The sequence below is a fragment of the Pelobates fuscus genome, chromosome 1, assembly GCF_036172605.1.
Source record: "Pelobates fuscus isolate aPelFus1 chromosome 1, aPelFus1.pri, whole genome shotgun sequence".
NCBI lineage: Eukaryota > Metazoa > Chordata > Amphibia > Anura > Pelobatidae > Pelobates > Pelobates fuscus.
Window position 1 is genome coordinate 489,436,714 of NC_086317.1, and position 16,549 is coordinate 489,453,262.

At 43.0% G+C, this 16,549-nt stretch overlaps 1 protein-coding gene across 4 annotated transcripts in view; it reads right to left on the bottom strand.

The window, feature by feature from the left end:
• The window catches only part of NUP98 (nucleoporin 98 and 96 precursor), a 53,385-nt gene that overhangs the window by 16,373 nt on the left and 20,463 nt on the right, over positions 1-16,549 (bottom strand). For all 4 annotated transcript variants that reach the window (XM_063433037.1, XM_063433020.1, XM_063433029.1 and 1 more), the window contains 6 exons: positions 16,406-16,522; positions 15,603-15,859; positions 9,578-9,691; positions 5,840-5,978; positions 5,078-5,255; positions 4,290-4,445 (listed from right to left, as the gene is read on the bottom strand). In XM_063433037.1, the coding sequence (XP_063289107.1) occupies positions 4,290-4,445; positions 5,078-5,255; positions 5,840-5,978; positions 9,578-9,691; positions 15,603-15,859; positions 16,406-16,522 (961 nt within the window). The remainder of the gene's footprint in view (positions 1-4,289; positions 4,446-5,077; positions 5,256-5,839; positions 5,979-9,577; positions 9,692-15,602; positions 15,860-16,405; positions 16,523-16,549) is intronic.

Genomic DNA, 16,549 nt, shown 5'->3' on the forward strand with positions numbered 1-16,549 from the left:
AAATGTGTGCTGTGCTGACATACATGCTGTGTTTCTTCCCTCGGAGAAAATTGTGAGAGTATTCTTAAATTGACAAATTTTCCTTTTTCTACATATTTTTGGTAAAATTCTAGGAGAGACATTTTATTCAATTTGAAAAGGTCAGGGATTTCTATTTGGAGTTTACAGAAGGGGTTAACTATCACATTCAGGAGCCCAAATTCTAACTCCCTTCCATGGCAAGTTAAAATGACACGATTGGCCCCTAGGCATGGGTTTCATCCTTGTGATAAGTCTTTCTTCCAAATTCCTGCTGGAAAGGTCTACATAAAGCAAACTGCAAACAAAGGGAGGTCATGTATATAAAGTGGCACGCTCACTTAATGGTTTTCCTTCTTGCATCAAAATGATTAAAGGTGCAGTAAGTATTTTTTGTTCACAAAGTTGCTAGTGTGTGTGTACACACACACACACACACACACACACACACACATATATATACACACACACACATATATACACACACACACGAGTTGCAGCGCAAAAGTACACTTTCCCTCACCACTGGTAGCTTACATATTTGTTTAAGGGGTAAAACTTTCCATTAAAAAATAAATAAAAAGATGAAAAGGAGTCTCTAAAAGAGGAATAAAGAGCCAGAAAGATTGGCACACTACATTGTACCAAAATAAATCTAAAGTCTACATTTAAAGGGACACTAAAGTCACCAAAACACCACTAGCTGAACGGAGAAGTTTTGGTGTACAGATCACGCCCTGCAGTCTGCCATTTAGGTGAAGTAACCATTTTCTACACAAGTAAATGCAACGAGTGTACAAAACTAGAACAAATGTGAATGTAATGTTTTATACAGGACCCCGTATTCAGCTTTCAATTAACCGAAGCACTCACAATCCCTGGTAAGCAGTGTGAGGCTGAAGTGAATATCTGCCATATTGCCACTGGAGGGCAAGCACCACAAAAATACACTAAATGTTAAACAGTGTCGCACAAGACCAGGCACCCATGGCCTCCAGGAACCATAACAACGTTAAACTACTGAAGTGGATTTGGTGCCTACAGTATTCCTTGGAGCACATGTTAAAGCACCCATCCTGTACTTTGAAAATCAAACTCAAATTTGAGCTAATTTTACAAAAAATAAATAAAAAAAATTGTTAAGGGACATTCCTAAAAAGGGTCTATGTAACAGGAGAGATAAGATGGCAAATGCACAGCAATCAGTATACCAGTCAGGTACCACACAAAACAATAAATTTCCTTTAGTGTCAACCCGTTCCAGGTGCTATAAAATAAAACATGCAGCCGGCACTCGAGGACAGGTTCAGAGACTGACAGAGCAGAGAATAACAGCGAGGTCCACAGCGTACAGTAGTGTCTTAGTGGTTGTTGTGCAGCTCTCCCACTGCATGGAAATCTGCAGAGTTAAGGTTCAGGCAGATTTAACCATCTTTTACAGTAACAGCAGATTACAGATTTGTGAAAAAGCAGTTACTTGAAAAACTCTGCTTAGCAAGGTAAGCTACACAAACTGTTAGCAGCTGTTCTACAGGGCAAGGAGTGTTACATTTTAGTATCACATTTGGGCTAAGACTAATTTTAACCATTCCGGTTACTGTAACTCATTTGTCACTTTACCATCAGTCCACGGATCAAACACCAGCTGCAACACAAACCTTAACTGTAAATGTCCCGACTGCTGGTAGCGTAGCAAACTAAACCCAGCCATCAGAATATACAAAATCCACTAGTTCGTCCCAAATGACAATAATATTTTTCAGTTATGAAAAGGAGTAAATTTGGATTCTGAAGCTAAATTGGGTACCCCCACGGTATTTACCAAGAGCAACTTAATTAAATTCCTACATTTTATAAACCTTTGCAAATCTGCTGGTTAAAATATAATTTGGCGGTTTCTTTTCCTACGTGTTTCACAGGCAGTGTCCCCCCTACTAATGTAAATACCAGTTTAGTTTCTATATAGATAAACCAACTCTGGTTACATGGTAGAGAGCACAATGTAGATTAACTCTTACACAAGAGCAAAACCTCCCTTTCTACTGCAGAATCCAAGGCTTTCCTCACCCATTACTTTCAGCAGGGAGACCAACTCTTCCAATCCTGTAGGTCTCCCCATCTCAGAGTGAATCCACAGTGAAGTCAGTCTGTGGCTGTTCAGTCACAGTGATTTAGAAGCTGTGTGCAGACCTCAACTTTGGGCAATGCACACTAGTTCTAGTGGGACCACCGAGTCTCCAAATTAGCCATGTCGATCAGTTATTGGACAGCACTTTATTGTAAAAGCTAGAAGTAACAACAGGGTATAGGACCAACATCTAAACATTTCACTCACACCATAAACATGGGATGTTGCAGATAAAGACACCAATAGGGTTATTTCTTAAAGTGGGAATTCAAAGTGAATTTCAGTTTCTGAACTGAAAACAAAGCTTACCATTACTCCAGTTCGGTTAGTTTGAAGTTAAATTTGAAATTTACTTTGATTTCACATTAATTTATTGAATAACCCATCATGTGTTTCTTTTTTTTTACAGAAAGGTATTTTGCTCCAGAGCCCATCACAACGCAATACACACTGACATGACTGCAAAGACTGCATCTTATTACAAACCCAGGTTTATAGTTTCGGCCATCTATTGTTGGTCACCTAAAATATTGCCTGAACGTGTTTTAAGGAGTAGAAATATATTGTATTAGATCCCTTCAAGTGACAAAGTGTAAATGTGAATGCAATGTTGCATTGGTAGAAAATGTAAAGTGATTAAACAGGAAATATTAAACATTCAAAGTTACAAAACTAAGAAAGCGTCCTTGATTGAGATCTAGACATACATTATGTACTACCAATACAAATCTTGCTCTACTGGACAATGACTGCGGATTGCCACCATCTTCTGGTCTTCATTCTGCTCAGGCAGTTTGACATTACTGGGTTCGCTGTGATTTTATACTCCAATGCACTGCCTGAACCTTAACAGATAGGGGTTTTTCCACTGACCTGGGACACTGGGGGCTCCAGTAAAGAAAAGGAGCCTTGATGTAAACAAGACTGTAACTACAATAATTTGTTTTAAGTTTTACTTTTAAGGGCATAAATTTAGAAGAAAAAAAAATACTTCAGCTTGGTGAAGATCTGTGTGTAAAGACCGTATTCTACAAGTGCAGATTTCAATAAAACGTAAATTACACCTTCCCAGCTTCCAGCAAACAGATCCTGTTACTTCCTGGTTAGGTTAGCTCAGTGGCAGCAATTGCCCAGAGCACCTGCCTGGCAGACTTGTCATTGAGCTGCATTGGGAAGACTCAAACTAGGCTTGGTAGGGCTTGCAAAGGCTGTGTAGCTATGATACCACTAAATAAAGCTAGCAGGATAAATTACATGCAGATTTTCATTTTTTAATGGAATGTTTTTTATAGTGGTAATGGTGTCCATGTTAAAGAGAGGAATCAATAAGATTCTCACACCTTCAAAACTACAGAGAATAATAATGGCAACAAAGTTAGAGGGGGTGCAGATTGACCAACAATGTCATTAAAACTCAACATTACAAATAGTACAGCAGCAGTTTTAATATAGACAATAAACAGTTTAAAAAAAAAAAAAAAAAAGCAAGAGTACTTCACACAAATCACAGGCTTTTAATATTAACAAACAGTCAAAACTAGATATTCAATTTTGTTTGGCTTGCCAACTGCTGCAACAGAGAAGTGAAAACTCTTAAATCCAGATTTAGAAGGGGCAAAATCAGAGTGAACTTTTAGGTGTTTTTTTTTGTTTTTTAAAACAATAGTAAAGACTAGTCGCATATACGGCAACCACATGAAATTATACATTCGAGAATTCTATAAATCGCACTTCGAGTAACCAACCTAAACCTCTGCATTATTCGATTTCAAAGATTATGGCACCAAACTAGCAGCACAGGTAAAGCCTTTAACAGGACTGTGGTAAAACAAACAGGGACATGCTGGACAAATTCTGGTTCCAAAAATAGGAATAGCGGCAGCAATAAACTAAAAAAGTCACACTCCTGGAGTGTATGTTAAAACTTCACGTTAGGAATCTTCAATGTAGACACATCGTTATGTTGTAAAGCTCAAAATACAGCTTATAAAATTTAATGCATCTAGGATTTCAGACATTTTAAATTAAAGAGATTAAACCGATGTGCACAAGTCACTTTAATGACCACTAAAAAACGTATCCAACAGATTTAAAATGTTGGCCTGCATTCTAGACCTCCAGATACCCCCAACTCCTTCACTACCTGGGGTGGAGGGACGACTTCCCCATTCAGAGCGGTTGGTGGAACTGGAGGGGGTGCAGGAGCAGCTTTTAGCTTCTTGGCTTCAGCACTGGCTACTGGCTGGTCATCTTCCTCCTCATCAGAATCCTGCAGCCCATACTTTGAGAAGTGGCTGACCTGGACAAGCAAAGACACGAGGACAGAACAATTAAAAGATTTTAGAACTTCTGTAAGAATCCACTTTGTAGCACAGACAATTTCATCTACATATTGCACACAGCTAGCAAGTGTACACAAATGGAAGGCACTCTCAGTGGCATGTTTACCAAATGCCACAAAAAATAAACTATTAAACAGCCCATTCCTGAAAGATTGCCATGCACAGGACAAGTTCTGCATTTTTCAGGAAGAGGAAGGATTGGTGGTGGAAGCACATTTACCTTTACCAAATGCCAGAAGCTTGAAGGAGGCACACAAAACCTGGAAAATACATTTTGGTGGAATTTCATTTGGACAAAACTAGCTCAATGGAATAGATTCACCTGGCATTTACCTGTGGAGTTCTATTCACTGAGTTTACTGTTACTGGCATAGACTGTGTATATGCTGTCAGGCAAACAGTTTCATTAAAAAAAAAAGTCCACAAGCTATATATTCAAATACAAAGTTCTCTTCAACCTACACAAGTGTGCCACAAACATGCATTAACTAAATTCAGTACTGGAAAAGGTAAATTGTATAACGGTCAGCATTAAAAACGAATTCCAAACAATTAGAAGTACTAAGACACCAAAGATTTGCCTACGCACCTTAAACACCCAGGAGCCAGTCTCTGGCCGATACTCTTTGAACTGGGCGCCCTGTTTACGTGATGCAGTCTCCAATTTGCTCTTGTAATTAATTTCAGATAGACGTTCAGGGCTCTTAATCAAACTGCGTGTGGTTTTATCCATTGGCCAAACCTCGTCCAGAGTGACCTCTGCACGCCTGGAACACAACAGAACATCGGTGAAACAGTAGGAAGGGGAATGTAAAGTAAAACAATCCGTTTTAAAAGATACAATCCACAAATTCTATAGTTTTGACAAATGCCAAGTAGGTTTAGATGGTTCTAGAAAGTAAAAAAGGAGCCCCCATTTCCCTGACAGAATAAGCTTTTCAAAGCATTGACCCTCACCAGTACATGGTGATCACCTACAACTTGTCTTAACCTCTCTTTTCAGGAGATGCTTTTTTTATTTAGCAAGAGTTCAGAATCCAGTTCAGTCCTGGCACAGCCAAGGCAGAGAAAGACTGGTTATGCCATCACTGCTAAATGCTGAGTGTAAAGGGCAGATCAAACTAAATACAGGTGTGTGGATTGCATTTTCAGGCACCACACATCTGTTAAAGGGTTACTCTAAGCACCCTGAGAACCACAGTGATATTAAGTGGTCATGGTGCCTGTATGTGCAGTATAACCCTTTTGCTGCTGGAGTAGGAACTCCCCCTCCGGCACATACAAAGGAAGGAACTGCGGTGTGCGCATTCAGGGAGATAGAAGCATGTGAGGTGTAACAGCGGTGTCCTACCTGTTGAGTCCCTCTCCCACTGGGGGCTTGTTCTGGTCATCAGTGTAAACTATAACTTCTTTCCTTCGAATATGCACAATTTCATCCAAGTTCAAGTTTGTCAAATCAACAATCCCGTCGAAGTAGATCGATCCATATCCTGGAAGAAGATAGAAATGGGTGAAATCTTAAACCATGCGTTTTCATGGTCTTCCTTGCTGCACATTATACAAAACTTAACTGCTGCTAGCTGGACAGGAACAAGGGGAATATGCTGATAGGGTTCTTTCCTGCTGCTAGCTGGACAGGAACAAGGGGAATATGCTGATAGGGTTCTTTCCTGCTGCTAGCTGGTCAGGAACAAGGGGAATATGCTGATAGGGTTCTTTCCTGCTGCTAGCTGGTCAGGAACAAGGGGAATATGCTGATAGGGTTCTTTCCTGCTGCTAGCTGGACAGGAACAAGGGGAATATGCTGATAGGGTTCTTTCCTGCTGCTAGCTGGACAGGAACAAGGGGAATATGCTGATAGGGTTCTTTCCTGCTGCTAGCTGGACAGGAACAAGGGGAATATGCTGATAGGGTTCTTTCCTGCTGCTAGCTGGACAGGAACAAGGGGAATATGCTGATAGGGTTCTTTCCTGCTGCTAGCTGGTCAGGAACAAGGGGAATATGCTGATAGGGTTCTTTCCTGCTGCTAGCTGGACAGGAACAAGGGGAATATGCTGATAGGGTTCTTTCCTGCTGCTAGCTGGGCAGGAACAAGGGGAATATGCTGATAGGGTTCTTTCCTGCTGCTAGCTGGTCAGGAACAAGGGGAATATGCTGATAGGGTTCTTTCCTGCTGCTAGCTGGGCAGGAACAAGGGGAATATGCTGATAGGGTTCTTTCCTGCTGCTAGCTGGACAGGAACACGGGGAATATGCTGAAAGGGTTCTTTCCTGCTGCTAGCTGGACAGGAACAAGGGGAATATGCTGATAGGGTTTTTTCCTGCTGCTAGCTGGGCAGGAACAAGGGGAATATGCTGATAGGGTTCTTTCCTGCTGCTAGCTGGGCAGGAACAAGGGGAATATGCTGATAAGGTTCTTTCCTGCTGCTAGCTGGGCAGGAACAAGGGGAATATGCTGATAGGGTTCTTTCCTGCTGCTAGCTGGACAGGAACAAGGGGAATATGCTGATAGGGTTCTTTCCTGCTGCTAGCTGGACAGGAACAAGGGGAATATGCTGATAGGGTTCTTTCCTGCTGCTAGCTGGACAGGAACAAGGGGAATATGCTGATAGGGTTCTTTCCTGCTGCTAGCTGGACAGGAACAAGGGGAATATGCTGATAGGGTTCTTTCCTGCTGCTAGCTGGGCAGGAACAAGGGGAATATGCTGATAGGGTTCTTTCCTGCTGCTAGCTGGACAGGAACAAGGGGAATATGCTGATAGGGTTCTTTCCTGCTGCTAGCTGGACAGGAACAAGGGGAATATGCTGATAGGGTTCTTTCCTGCTGCTAGCTGGACAGGAACAAGGGGAATATGCTGATAGGGTTCTTTCCTGCTGCTAGCTGGACAGGAACAAGGGGAATATGCTGATAGGGTTCTTTCCTGCTGCTAGCTGGGCAGGAACAAGGGGAATATGCTGATATGGTTCTTTCCTGCTGCTAGCTGGACAGGAACAAGGGGAATATGCTGATAGGGTTCTTTCCTGCTGCTAGCTGGACAGGAACAAGGGGAATATGCTGATAGGGTTCTTTCCTGCTGCTAGCTGGACAGGAACACGGGGAATATGCTGAAAGGGTTCTTTCCTGCTGCTAGCTGGACAGGAACAAGGGGAATATGCTGATAGGGTTCTTTCCTGCTGCTAGCTGGGCAGGAACAAGGGGAATATGCTGATAGGGTTCTTTCCTGCTGCTAGCTGGGCAGGAACAAGGGGAATATGCTGATAGGGTTCTTTCCTGCTGCTAGCTGGTCAGGAACAAGGGGAATATGCTGATAGGGTTCTTTCCTGCTGCTAGCTGGGCAGGAACAAGGGGAATATGCTGATAGGGTTCTTTCCTGCTGCTAGCTGGTCAGGAACAAGGGGAATATGCTGATAGGGTTCTTTCCTGCTGCTAGCTGGGCAGGAACAAGGGGAATATGCTGATAGGGTTCTTTCCTGCTGCTAGCTGGTCAGGAACAAGGGGAATATGCTGATAGGGTTCTTTCCTGCTGCTAGCTGGGCAGGAACAAGGGGAATATGCTGATAGGGTTCTTTCCTGCTGCTAGCTGGTCAGGAACAAGGGGAATATGCTGATAGGGTTCTTTCCTGCTGCTAGCTGGGCAGGAACAAGGGGAATATGCTGATAGGGTTCTTTCCTGCTGCTAGCTGGGCAGGAACAAGGGGAATATGCTGATAGGGTTCTTTCCTGCTGCTAGCTAGACAGGAACAAGGGGAATATGCTGATAGGGTTCTTTCCTGCTGCTAGCTGGACAGGAACAAGGGGAATATGCTGATAGGGTTCTTTCCTGCTGCTAGCTGGACAGGAACAAGGGGAATATGCTGATAGGGTTCTTTCCTGCTGCTAGCTGGACAGGAACAAGGGGAATATGCTGATAGGGTTCTTTCCTGCTGCTAGCTGGGCAGGAACAAGGGGAATATGCTGATAAGGTTCTTTCCTGCTGCTAGCTGGGCAGGAACAAGGGGAATATGCTGATAGGGTTCTTTCCTGCTGCTAGCTGGACAGGAACAAGGGGAATATGCTGATAGGGTTCTTTCCTGCTGCTAGCTGGACAGGAACAAGGGGAATATGCTGATAGGGTTCTTTCCTGCTGCTAGCTGGACAGGAACAAGGGGAATATGCTGATAGGGTTCTTTCCTGCTGCTAGCTGGACAGGAACAAGGGGAATATGCTGATAGGGTTCTTTCCTGCTGCTAGCTGGGCAGGAACAAGGGGAATATGCTGATAGGGTTCTTTCCTTCTGCTAGCTGGACAGGAACAAGGGGAATATGCTGATAGGGTTCTTTCCTGCTGCTAGCTGGACAGGAACAAGGGGAATATGCTGATAGGGTTCTTTCCTGCTGCTAGCTGGACAGGAACAAGGGGAATATGCTGATAGGGTTCTTTCCTGCTGCTAGCTGGACAGGAACAAGGGGAATATGCTGATAGGGTTCTTTCCTGCTGCTAGCTGGGCAGGAACAAGGGGAATATGCTGATAGGGTTCTTTCCTTCTGCTAGCTGGACAGGAACAAGGGGAATATGCTGATAGGGTTCTTTCCTGCTGCTAGCTGGACAGGAACAAGGGGAATATGCTGATAGGGTTCTTTCCTGCTGCTAGCTGGGCAGGAACAAGGGGAATAGAAGCTAGGATCGAGATAATATGCTGATAGGGTTCTTTCCTGCTGCTAGCTGGGCAGGAACACTGGGAATAGAAGCTAGGATCTGGAGAACATGTTTCAGTGTAAAATATGTTTAAACTTAACACAATTCCTAAATAATGTCACTATAAAACTAAATGTTAGCCATCACGGCTTTTCTAAAAGCTTGGTAGCCAGTGCCAAAACACTCATGGCCCAGAACTCCAGTAAGGTTCTAGAATTCTAATTTCCATGTAGTTAGTGTGTGGCTCCTGCATTATTTATCCAGCAGTATGCGCCTAAACCAGAGAGGCATTACAATAAGAAAGGGGTCTCCTTCAAATGACCTCCGCCTGTCGGGGTGTTAGAATTATAGCTGAGTGAACACCAACAGCTTTAGGAAAGTTCATTGTCCAATTTACAAGGGTCCAGACACTCACCCCTGCGTCCAATAGTGAAGCCATCTACACTGCACTCGCTGTTGTCATCGGTAAGTTTAGCCAGTTCCTCCATAGATGGAATAGTGTAATAGTCGTGTCGTGTGAGGACAATTCCTGGAAGATATGACAGTAACAAAATGAATACACAACACTTTCCCTGGTATGTAGATATATAAAAAAAAAAATTAAAAGAAAAAAAAAAACCAAAACACTTAACCTGTCAGGCATATTGACATTATCATTACTATTGCCAATTATATAGCTCAAACAGATTCCGTAGCGCTTTACAGTATTATGAGAGGGGGGGGGGGGGGGATTTAACTATAAATAAAACAATTGCAAGAAAACTTACAGGAACAATAGGTTGAAGTGGACCTTGCTCAAACAAGCTTACAGTCTATAGGAGGTGGGGTATAATACACATTAGGACAGGAAATTGCAATCAAATAAGGTGGGAGTGAAGCAGAGCTGGAGGAGAGAGTAGAGTGCTGCCCTTAAGGAGAGAGCAAGAGACAGGTATGTGAGGTAGAGGTTACTCTGGGAGACCATAAGCTTTCCTAAAGAGATGGGTTTTAAGGCACTTAAATGTTTGAAGACTAGGGTAGAGTCTGATGGGGGTAGGCAGGCTATTCCATAGGAAGGGAGCCGCCCGCGAGAAGTCCTGCAAGCGTCAGTTGGCCATACTGGTGCGAGCAGCGGACAGGAAGTGGTTACGGGCAGAGTGGAGGGACCGAGAAGGGGCATATCTATGGATCTGTGAAGAGATACAAGAGGAGCTAGAATGGTTTAGTACTTTATAGGGATGGGTTAGCACTTTGAATTGACGCCTATAGGATACAGGAAGCCAATGTAAGGACGACAGACAGAGGGGTGAGGTGTGAGAGGACCGACTAGAGAGGAAAATCAGTCTGGCGGCAGCATTCATTACAGACTGAAGCGGGGCAATACAGTTTTTTGGGAGACCAATTAGGAAATGGTTCCAATAATCCATGCAGGAAATTACTAGAGCATGGATAAGCTCCATGGTAGCATCTTGCGTTTAAAAAAAAAAAAAAAATGCAGATGTGGGCTATGTTTTTAAGATGGAATCTACAGGATTTGGCAACATACTGGATGTGAGGCCAGAATCAAGTATGACGCCAATACAGCGTGCTTGCAAGAATGGACTTATGTGGATACCACTAACTTGAAGGGAGAGCGAAAGAGGAGGATCAGTATTAAAGACAAGGAGCTCAGTTTTAGAGAGTGAGTTTCAGAAAGCGGGAGGACATCCAGTCAGAGATTGAAGAAAGGCAAGAAGTGACACGTTGCAGGACGTCCGGGGAGGAGAAATATCTGGGTGTCATCAGCGTACAGGTGGTAGTGGAATCCAAAAGAGGCAGTATAAAGAGAAAATAGAAGGGGACCAAGGAAAGAGCCTTGGACTCCAACCAAGACAGGACGAAGGGTGGAGGTATTAGAATGGAGACACTGAATAAGCATTGGGAGAGATAAGAGGAAAACTACGAGAGGACAGTCACAGAGACCGGCTATTGAAGAGTTTGAAGAAGTAGAGCATAATCAGTGTCAAAGACAGCAGAGAGGTCAAGAAGAATTGATATGGAGTGGTGGCCTTTGGATTTAGCTGAGATTAGGTTGTTAGTAACTTTGATAAGAGCAGTCTCAGTAGAGTGGAGAGGGCAGAAGCCAGATTGAAGAGGGTCAAGAGTTGGAATTGAGAAAGTGAGACATTCAGGTAGACAAGTCTTTCCAGAAGCTTTGAGGAAAAAGGGAGCAGTGATATGTGGAGATAGTTATAGCGGGAGGACGTGTCAAGAGATTTTTTTTTCAGGATAGGTACTACAGTGGCAAGTGTAGCAGAGAGCTGGTCTCTTACAGACTATTTCCGCTGGTAATCCAAGTGAGGCTCAGGAACAGGTATAAGAATCCAAGAGAATAGTATCCACAGTAAATAGAGTAATCCAAGAATATCCCATCACCTTTCCCAATGACTGGACAACAGCATCAGGAGCAGAACAGAGCTTTTATTCCACACATCCTTCTTTTAAGCATTTCTCCCATGAAAGAGAGGCACCCACAGTAATTATTACAGTAACCAATAATGTTAGAGTTACCACCCACACTTCTCCCCTAAGCATGACACATAATCCACTTATACAGTATATAATTTTACCCGGTTTTCAGATGTACCCCAATTATACGTTTTATATCCCCTGGTAGCCCTGATCGGGGTGAGCAACATTCAAAAATCACCCAGATCGGACCAGGGAGGCACGAAGCAGTAGCCGAAAACACTTCCATGTGTTTTGGCCTTGCGGTCAGTCTTTGTTCGGGAGATAAAAAGCATGAAAATCTTTGCCATCCAGGACTGAGCTGGGGTTCGTATGAATCTCCTTGTTCGGGAGATTCATTTAACTGAATGATGGGCTGGCTGTTCCGTTCGGGAGTTACTGGAGTTCTGGAGGTCTCAGCGGTGTTCGGGTAATCGAATGTCCAATTTGGGTTCCAGACACTAGACGACCAAACACCGCTGAGCGTTCGTATGCAAGATGGCCGCCGCCACGCGTTCGTATGCCAAACAGCGGCCACCCAGAAAACCCACATGAGTATTTAGTCAATTGCCAATTAGCCTGTGGTTACAATGAATTAAGAGGTAAATGAGGGGCCCACTTCTCCCTGGGGTGGTCTGATTATTCGGTATTTTCATTCGTATGGTGAACGGAGCGATTTTACCGATCAGACGAATGCTGCATACACTATAGATACACATAGCACGAAATTAAACGAAAGCACATTGTAACTCAAAATTTTGTAGACAGCCCAATGCAATCAGCTACAGCAAGTTTAAGGTCACATAATATAATTCTATAATGGAAAGTCTGCCTAGGTGCAAGACTTCCTCCAGGAGAGTTCAGCACAACAGGAGCATCTTTACAGGTAGCGTGTTGATTTAGTATGCCACGGTTGGGGGAGTTTCCTCCTCGAGATGCATGTTTGGAGCAGGGATGCAGCGTTCAAGGAAGAGGTGAGGGTAGTGTTATATGTGGAGATGGCCAGTGAGGGACAGGAGAGGGAAGGTATGGATAGCAGTTGTGAATCAATATCAGCTGATAGCTGCTGGAGGTCAATAGAACCAAGGTTCTTCCTGCGTTGAGGGGGGTTGGGTGGGGAGGGCAAATGATAAGAGGTGGTGACCAGAGAGAGGAAATTGAGTGTTGCATATATTAGATACTGTACATGCATAAGAGAAAATGAGGTTAACTGTATTGCCAGCTACATGGGTGGGAGAATTAGCCCACTGTGATAGCCCGAGGGAGGAAGTAATTGAAAGTAGTGGGTTTGAAGAGCCGAACGACAAAAGAACTATGGGGCTTTGCCTCTGTACGAGAGGGCGGAGATATGGGGGGGAGGAGGATGGGGTATGATCAGAACAGAGGAGGTATGTAATAGTAATTCGCCAAGTACCAGTGACTCATGATATTAAATACTAATGCAAGGAGTCTTAACAACAAAATGGGGGAACTAGAGGAAATCGCGTACACCAAGAAATATGACATAAGCCTAACAAATATGGTGGGATGACATGACTGGGCAGTTAAATTAAATGGTTACACATTATCTAGGCTAATCTACTAAAAAGAACAGAAAAAAAATCCAGCCTTATTAATTACACCTTTAATAAACTATAATTAAGTGCATAAAACCATGTAAACACATCAAATTGCGTTATTGTATACAAGTCACACCAACAGACCAGAAACGAAAACAGACAAAAAAATATTCTATATAAATGTGAGAACTCTGGTCAGAGGTGGTAATCTATAATTGGATTAGAAAGATATGAATGTGTATAATAAGTAGGGATAGCTCTAACCTATGCCTTGAAGGGAAACTATAGTGACAGGAGAACAAAGTGGTTTTCCTGGCACCATAGCTTCCTATAGTGCCCCACTCCATCACGGCCACCGTGTGGTGCAGAAGGGGTTAAAGACCTTTTCATTTTCTTGTGTGATTCCAGTGTCAAGGCTTGGAGTCTGCCTCTGCTCCTTCTCCGTCTGAGACCCAATGCGCATGGATGTGGCGATGACCGCACTCGCATTAGTACTTCCCCTATAGCAAAGCATGTCTAATGCTGTCCTATAAGGTTTTACAGGACCCTGGACGTCCTCATGCATAACAGTCAGTTAGGTGACCAAAATCCGTAAAGAAGGAATCTTCTCTTCAAATTTAGTGGGTTATTTACTTAATCTATAATTAGTTAATCCAAAACAGACTGAATAATTTATGCTCAACTTTTAGGTATACAAGTTGCAATCAGAATTGGATTACATAGATTCTCCTAATTGCAGTACGGAAAGTCTCATATTCCAATTTTACCACATTTAGAGCAAACATAAGCTAAGTCTCATGATGTATGATTTATGGAAACAAAAGTTTATCAGAACCAAAAAAAAAAAAAAATGCTGTGACTTTTGTTATAGGAAATCATTGCCTTCTGTCCCAGGTGTAACAGCTTAGCAGTTTATCATGACTCATGCATAGTAGGAAATTTAGTTTTAAACATCTGCTTGCTGAGAGATATCGTGAGCTTTAAAGGGACACTTCATCAGAACCTCTACAGCTTAGCCTCTATAGCCTGTCCATTTTGCCATTACTGCCTAGTAACACTTCTAGTGGCAGTCACTCAAAATCCACTTTAAGCGCCTCCACACTCTGCATGGAGACACAGAATGTTCCTCAATGATGCAATGCATCTCTGAAGAGATGCTGGTTGGCACAGCGCGGCGTTTTGCTGCACATGCACAATAGCCTCCCAATGCTTTCCTATGGGACAGTATATGATTGGCTGAGATTATCAGGATTATCTCTGACAAAGACGCAGCCAGCTGAGGCTTGGGGGAAAAGGTTAGCAAAAATAAAATTCTCATTTTTTAGGTATACAAGATTATTTTTTTACTTAGATGACAGGGGGTTTAATACCTAAACAGCCACTTCAGTGTTCCTTTAAACCTGCCCATTTGAATGAGATAATTGTGTAATAGGGATCGATTTTTTAGAGCCGATACCGATAATCTGTGAACTTTCAGGCCGATATTCTATACATTTACCAATAAACTAATTCTAAAGGTAAATGCACAAAATATACATGCCACATGTAGTGGATGAAGTGTGTGCATATAATGCAGAGTGTGTGGACAGTGTATAAATGCAGAGTGTTTGTGTAGTGTGTATATAATGCAGTGTGTGGGTGTGTGTGTGTGTACAGATGTAGTTTGTGTAAAATGGGGGGGCATTTTATTATTTTAATTTGGTTTTTTTTAGTCCCCCCTCTCTTCTTCCTACCAGGGAGGGGGGACAGAGTATTCCCTGGTGATCCGGTGGCTTGTTAAGTACTGGGGGGGCCTGCAGCAAGCGCTTACTTACCTCCCAGCATGTCAAATCTCGCGGTCTGTGTGCCGCGCGGAGCGTTGCCAAAGTAACCCGTGGCAATGCTCTGCGGCCGCGGGACTCACACTGGGGAGCTGCTGGGAAGGTAACCGCAACTGCTGTGCTTGTAATGGGCCCGGCGGTCCTGGGAGGTATCGGCAATATCGGTATCTATTGGCCGATGTTGCCGAAAATTCCAAATATCGGCCGATATCGGTAAAACCGACAGTCAATCCCTATTGTGTAACATACTTGTTTAACTGCCCAATGTATTTAGCTTGCATACTTTATTAACCTTTGATTTGCCTTAATGAAGACTATTGTACTGCATGTTATTAGATTTAGTCGCCTTATTAATCACTAATATTTAGTTTAGATTTCTTTAGAATATTGTTCGTGACTGTTTCTGCAATAAATCAGGAATCCTGGTTAATCTGCTCATATAGGATTAGTAAGATATCTCCCTCTTATAAGATCCCTGCATGTCCACATAAATAAACTAATGATTGGACCGATATTAACTTCTGAAAAACCATTCCACAATATGCCACCCTCGCCTATAGAGTTTGTTTCTGAGGCCCTGGAACCGGGTGCTTACCTGCGGGGTGTGGAGTTAAATCAAGGTGGTTCTCCTCATCCCCATCTTCTTGCAGAGACTCCTCGTTGAAGGACACATCCTCTGTGCTGGCTTCCATCTCATTGTGCAGAGCTTTGCGCATGTTTAGCGCTACGATGGTATCATCAATATTGTTGAAGTGCTTCTTTTCCTGACTCTGAGTCTTTGAGAAAGGAGGTGGGTAGAAGCTGCCTACTTCGTCATTCTCCCCATCTGTTTCCAGTCTGTGGTTCTCATTTCTGAAATGGAGAATTTAAAGGCTATCAAGGAACTCCCACAGCACATTCATCAATAGGATACAGAAACACTTCCATGAGGATCTAGAACGCATCTTACAGATACACCAATGCTTAGCTCATGGTTGCAGAATTAACTCACAATATCCAGCCTCAGGCTGACTGAATCCTAGCTCTTATTGATGCCTTCTAGAAATCACAGCTGAGGTTACAAGAAAACCATCCTGGTTTTAGACAATTCGTCGGCTGCATTCGACCATTAAATAGGAAAATTGTCAGATGCATTGTGTACAAATTATTCTGGTTTCCGATTGACTATTTGATTGCATGTCATGACATATCCAGAATGCAATGCAAATGAGCACAGAGTTGTCAGAGAGTAGCACCATATAGAGCAACATCTGCCCATTTCAGTTTTTGTGCTGATTTGTAGCAAACTTGGTTTTAATTAACGATAAAGATAATTACTCTAACACAATTCATTTAGGGAGAGACATGGTGACCACAGATTAGTCTGCTGAAGAGATCTGAGCAGTAAGTGACATTTACCTCTCTCCATTCTCAGCGTAACTAGATGGGGACGCCAACTCCTCGCTCTCTCTGCTCACTGGGGAGTACAGGCTGCTGCTGTTCAGATTTTTCAAGACCAGCTTCTTTATACTCTTCCTATAAAAGAAACACGGCATTGGATAG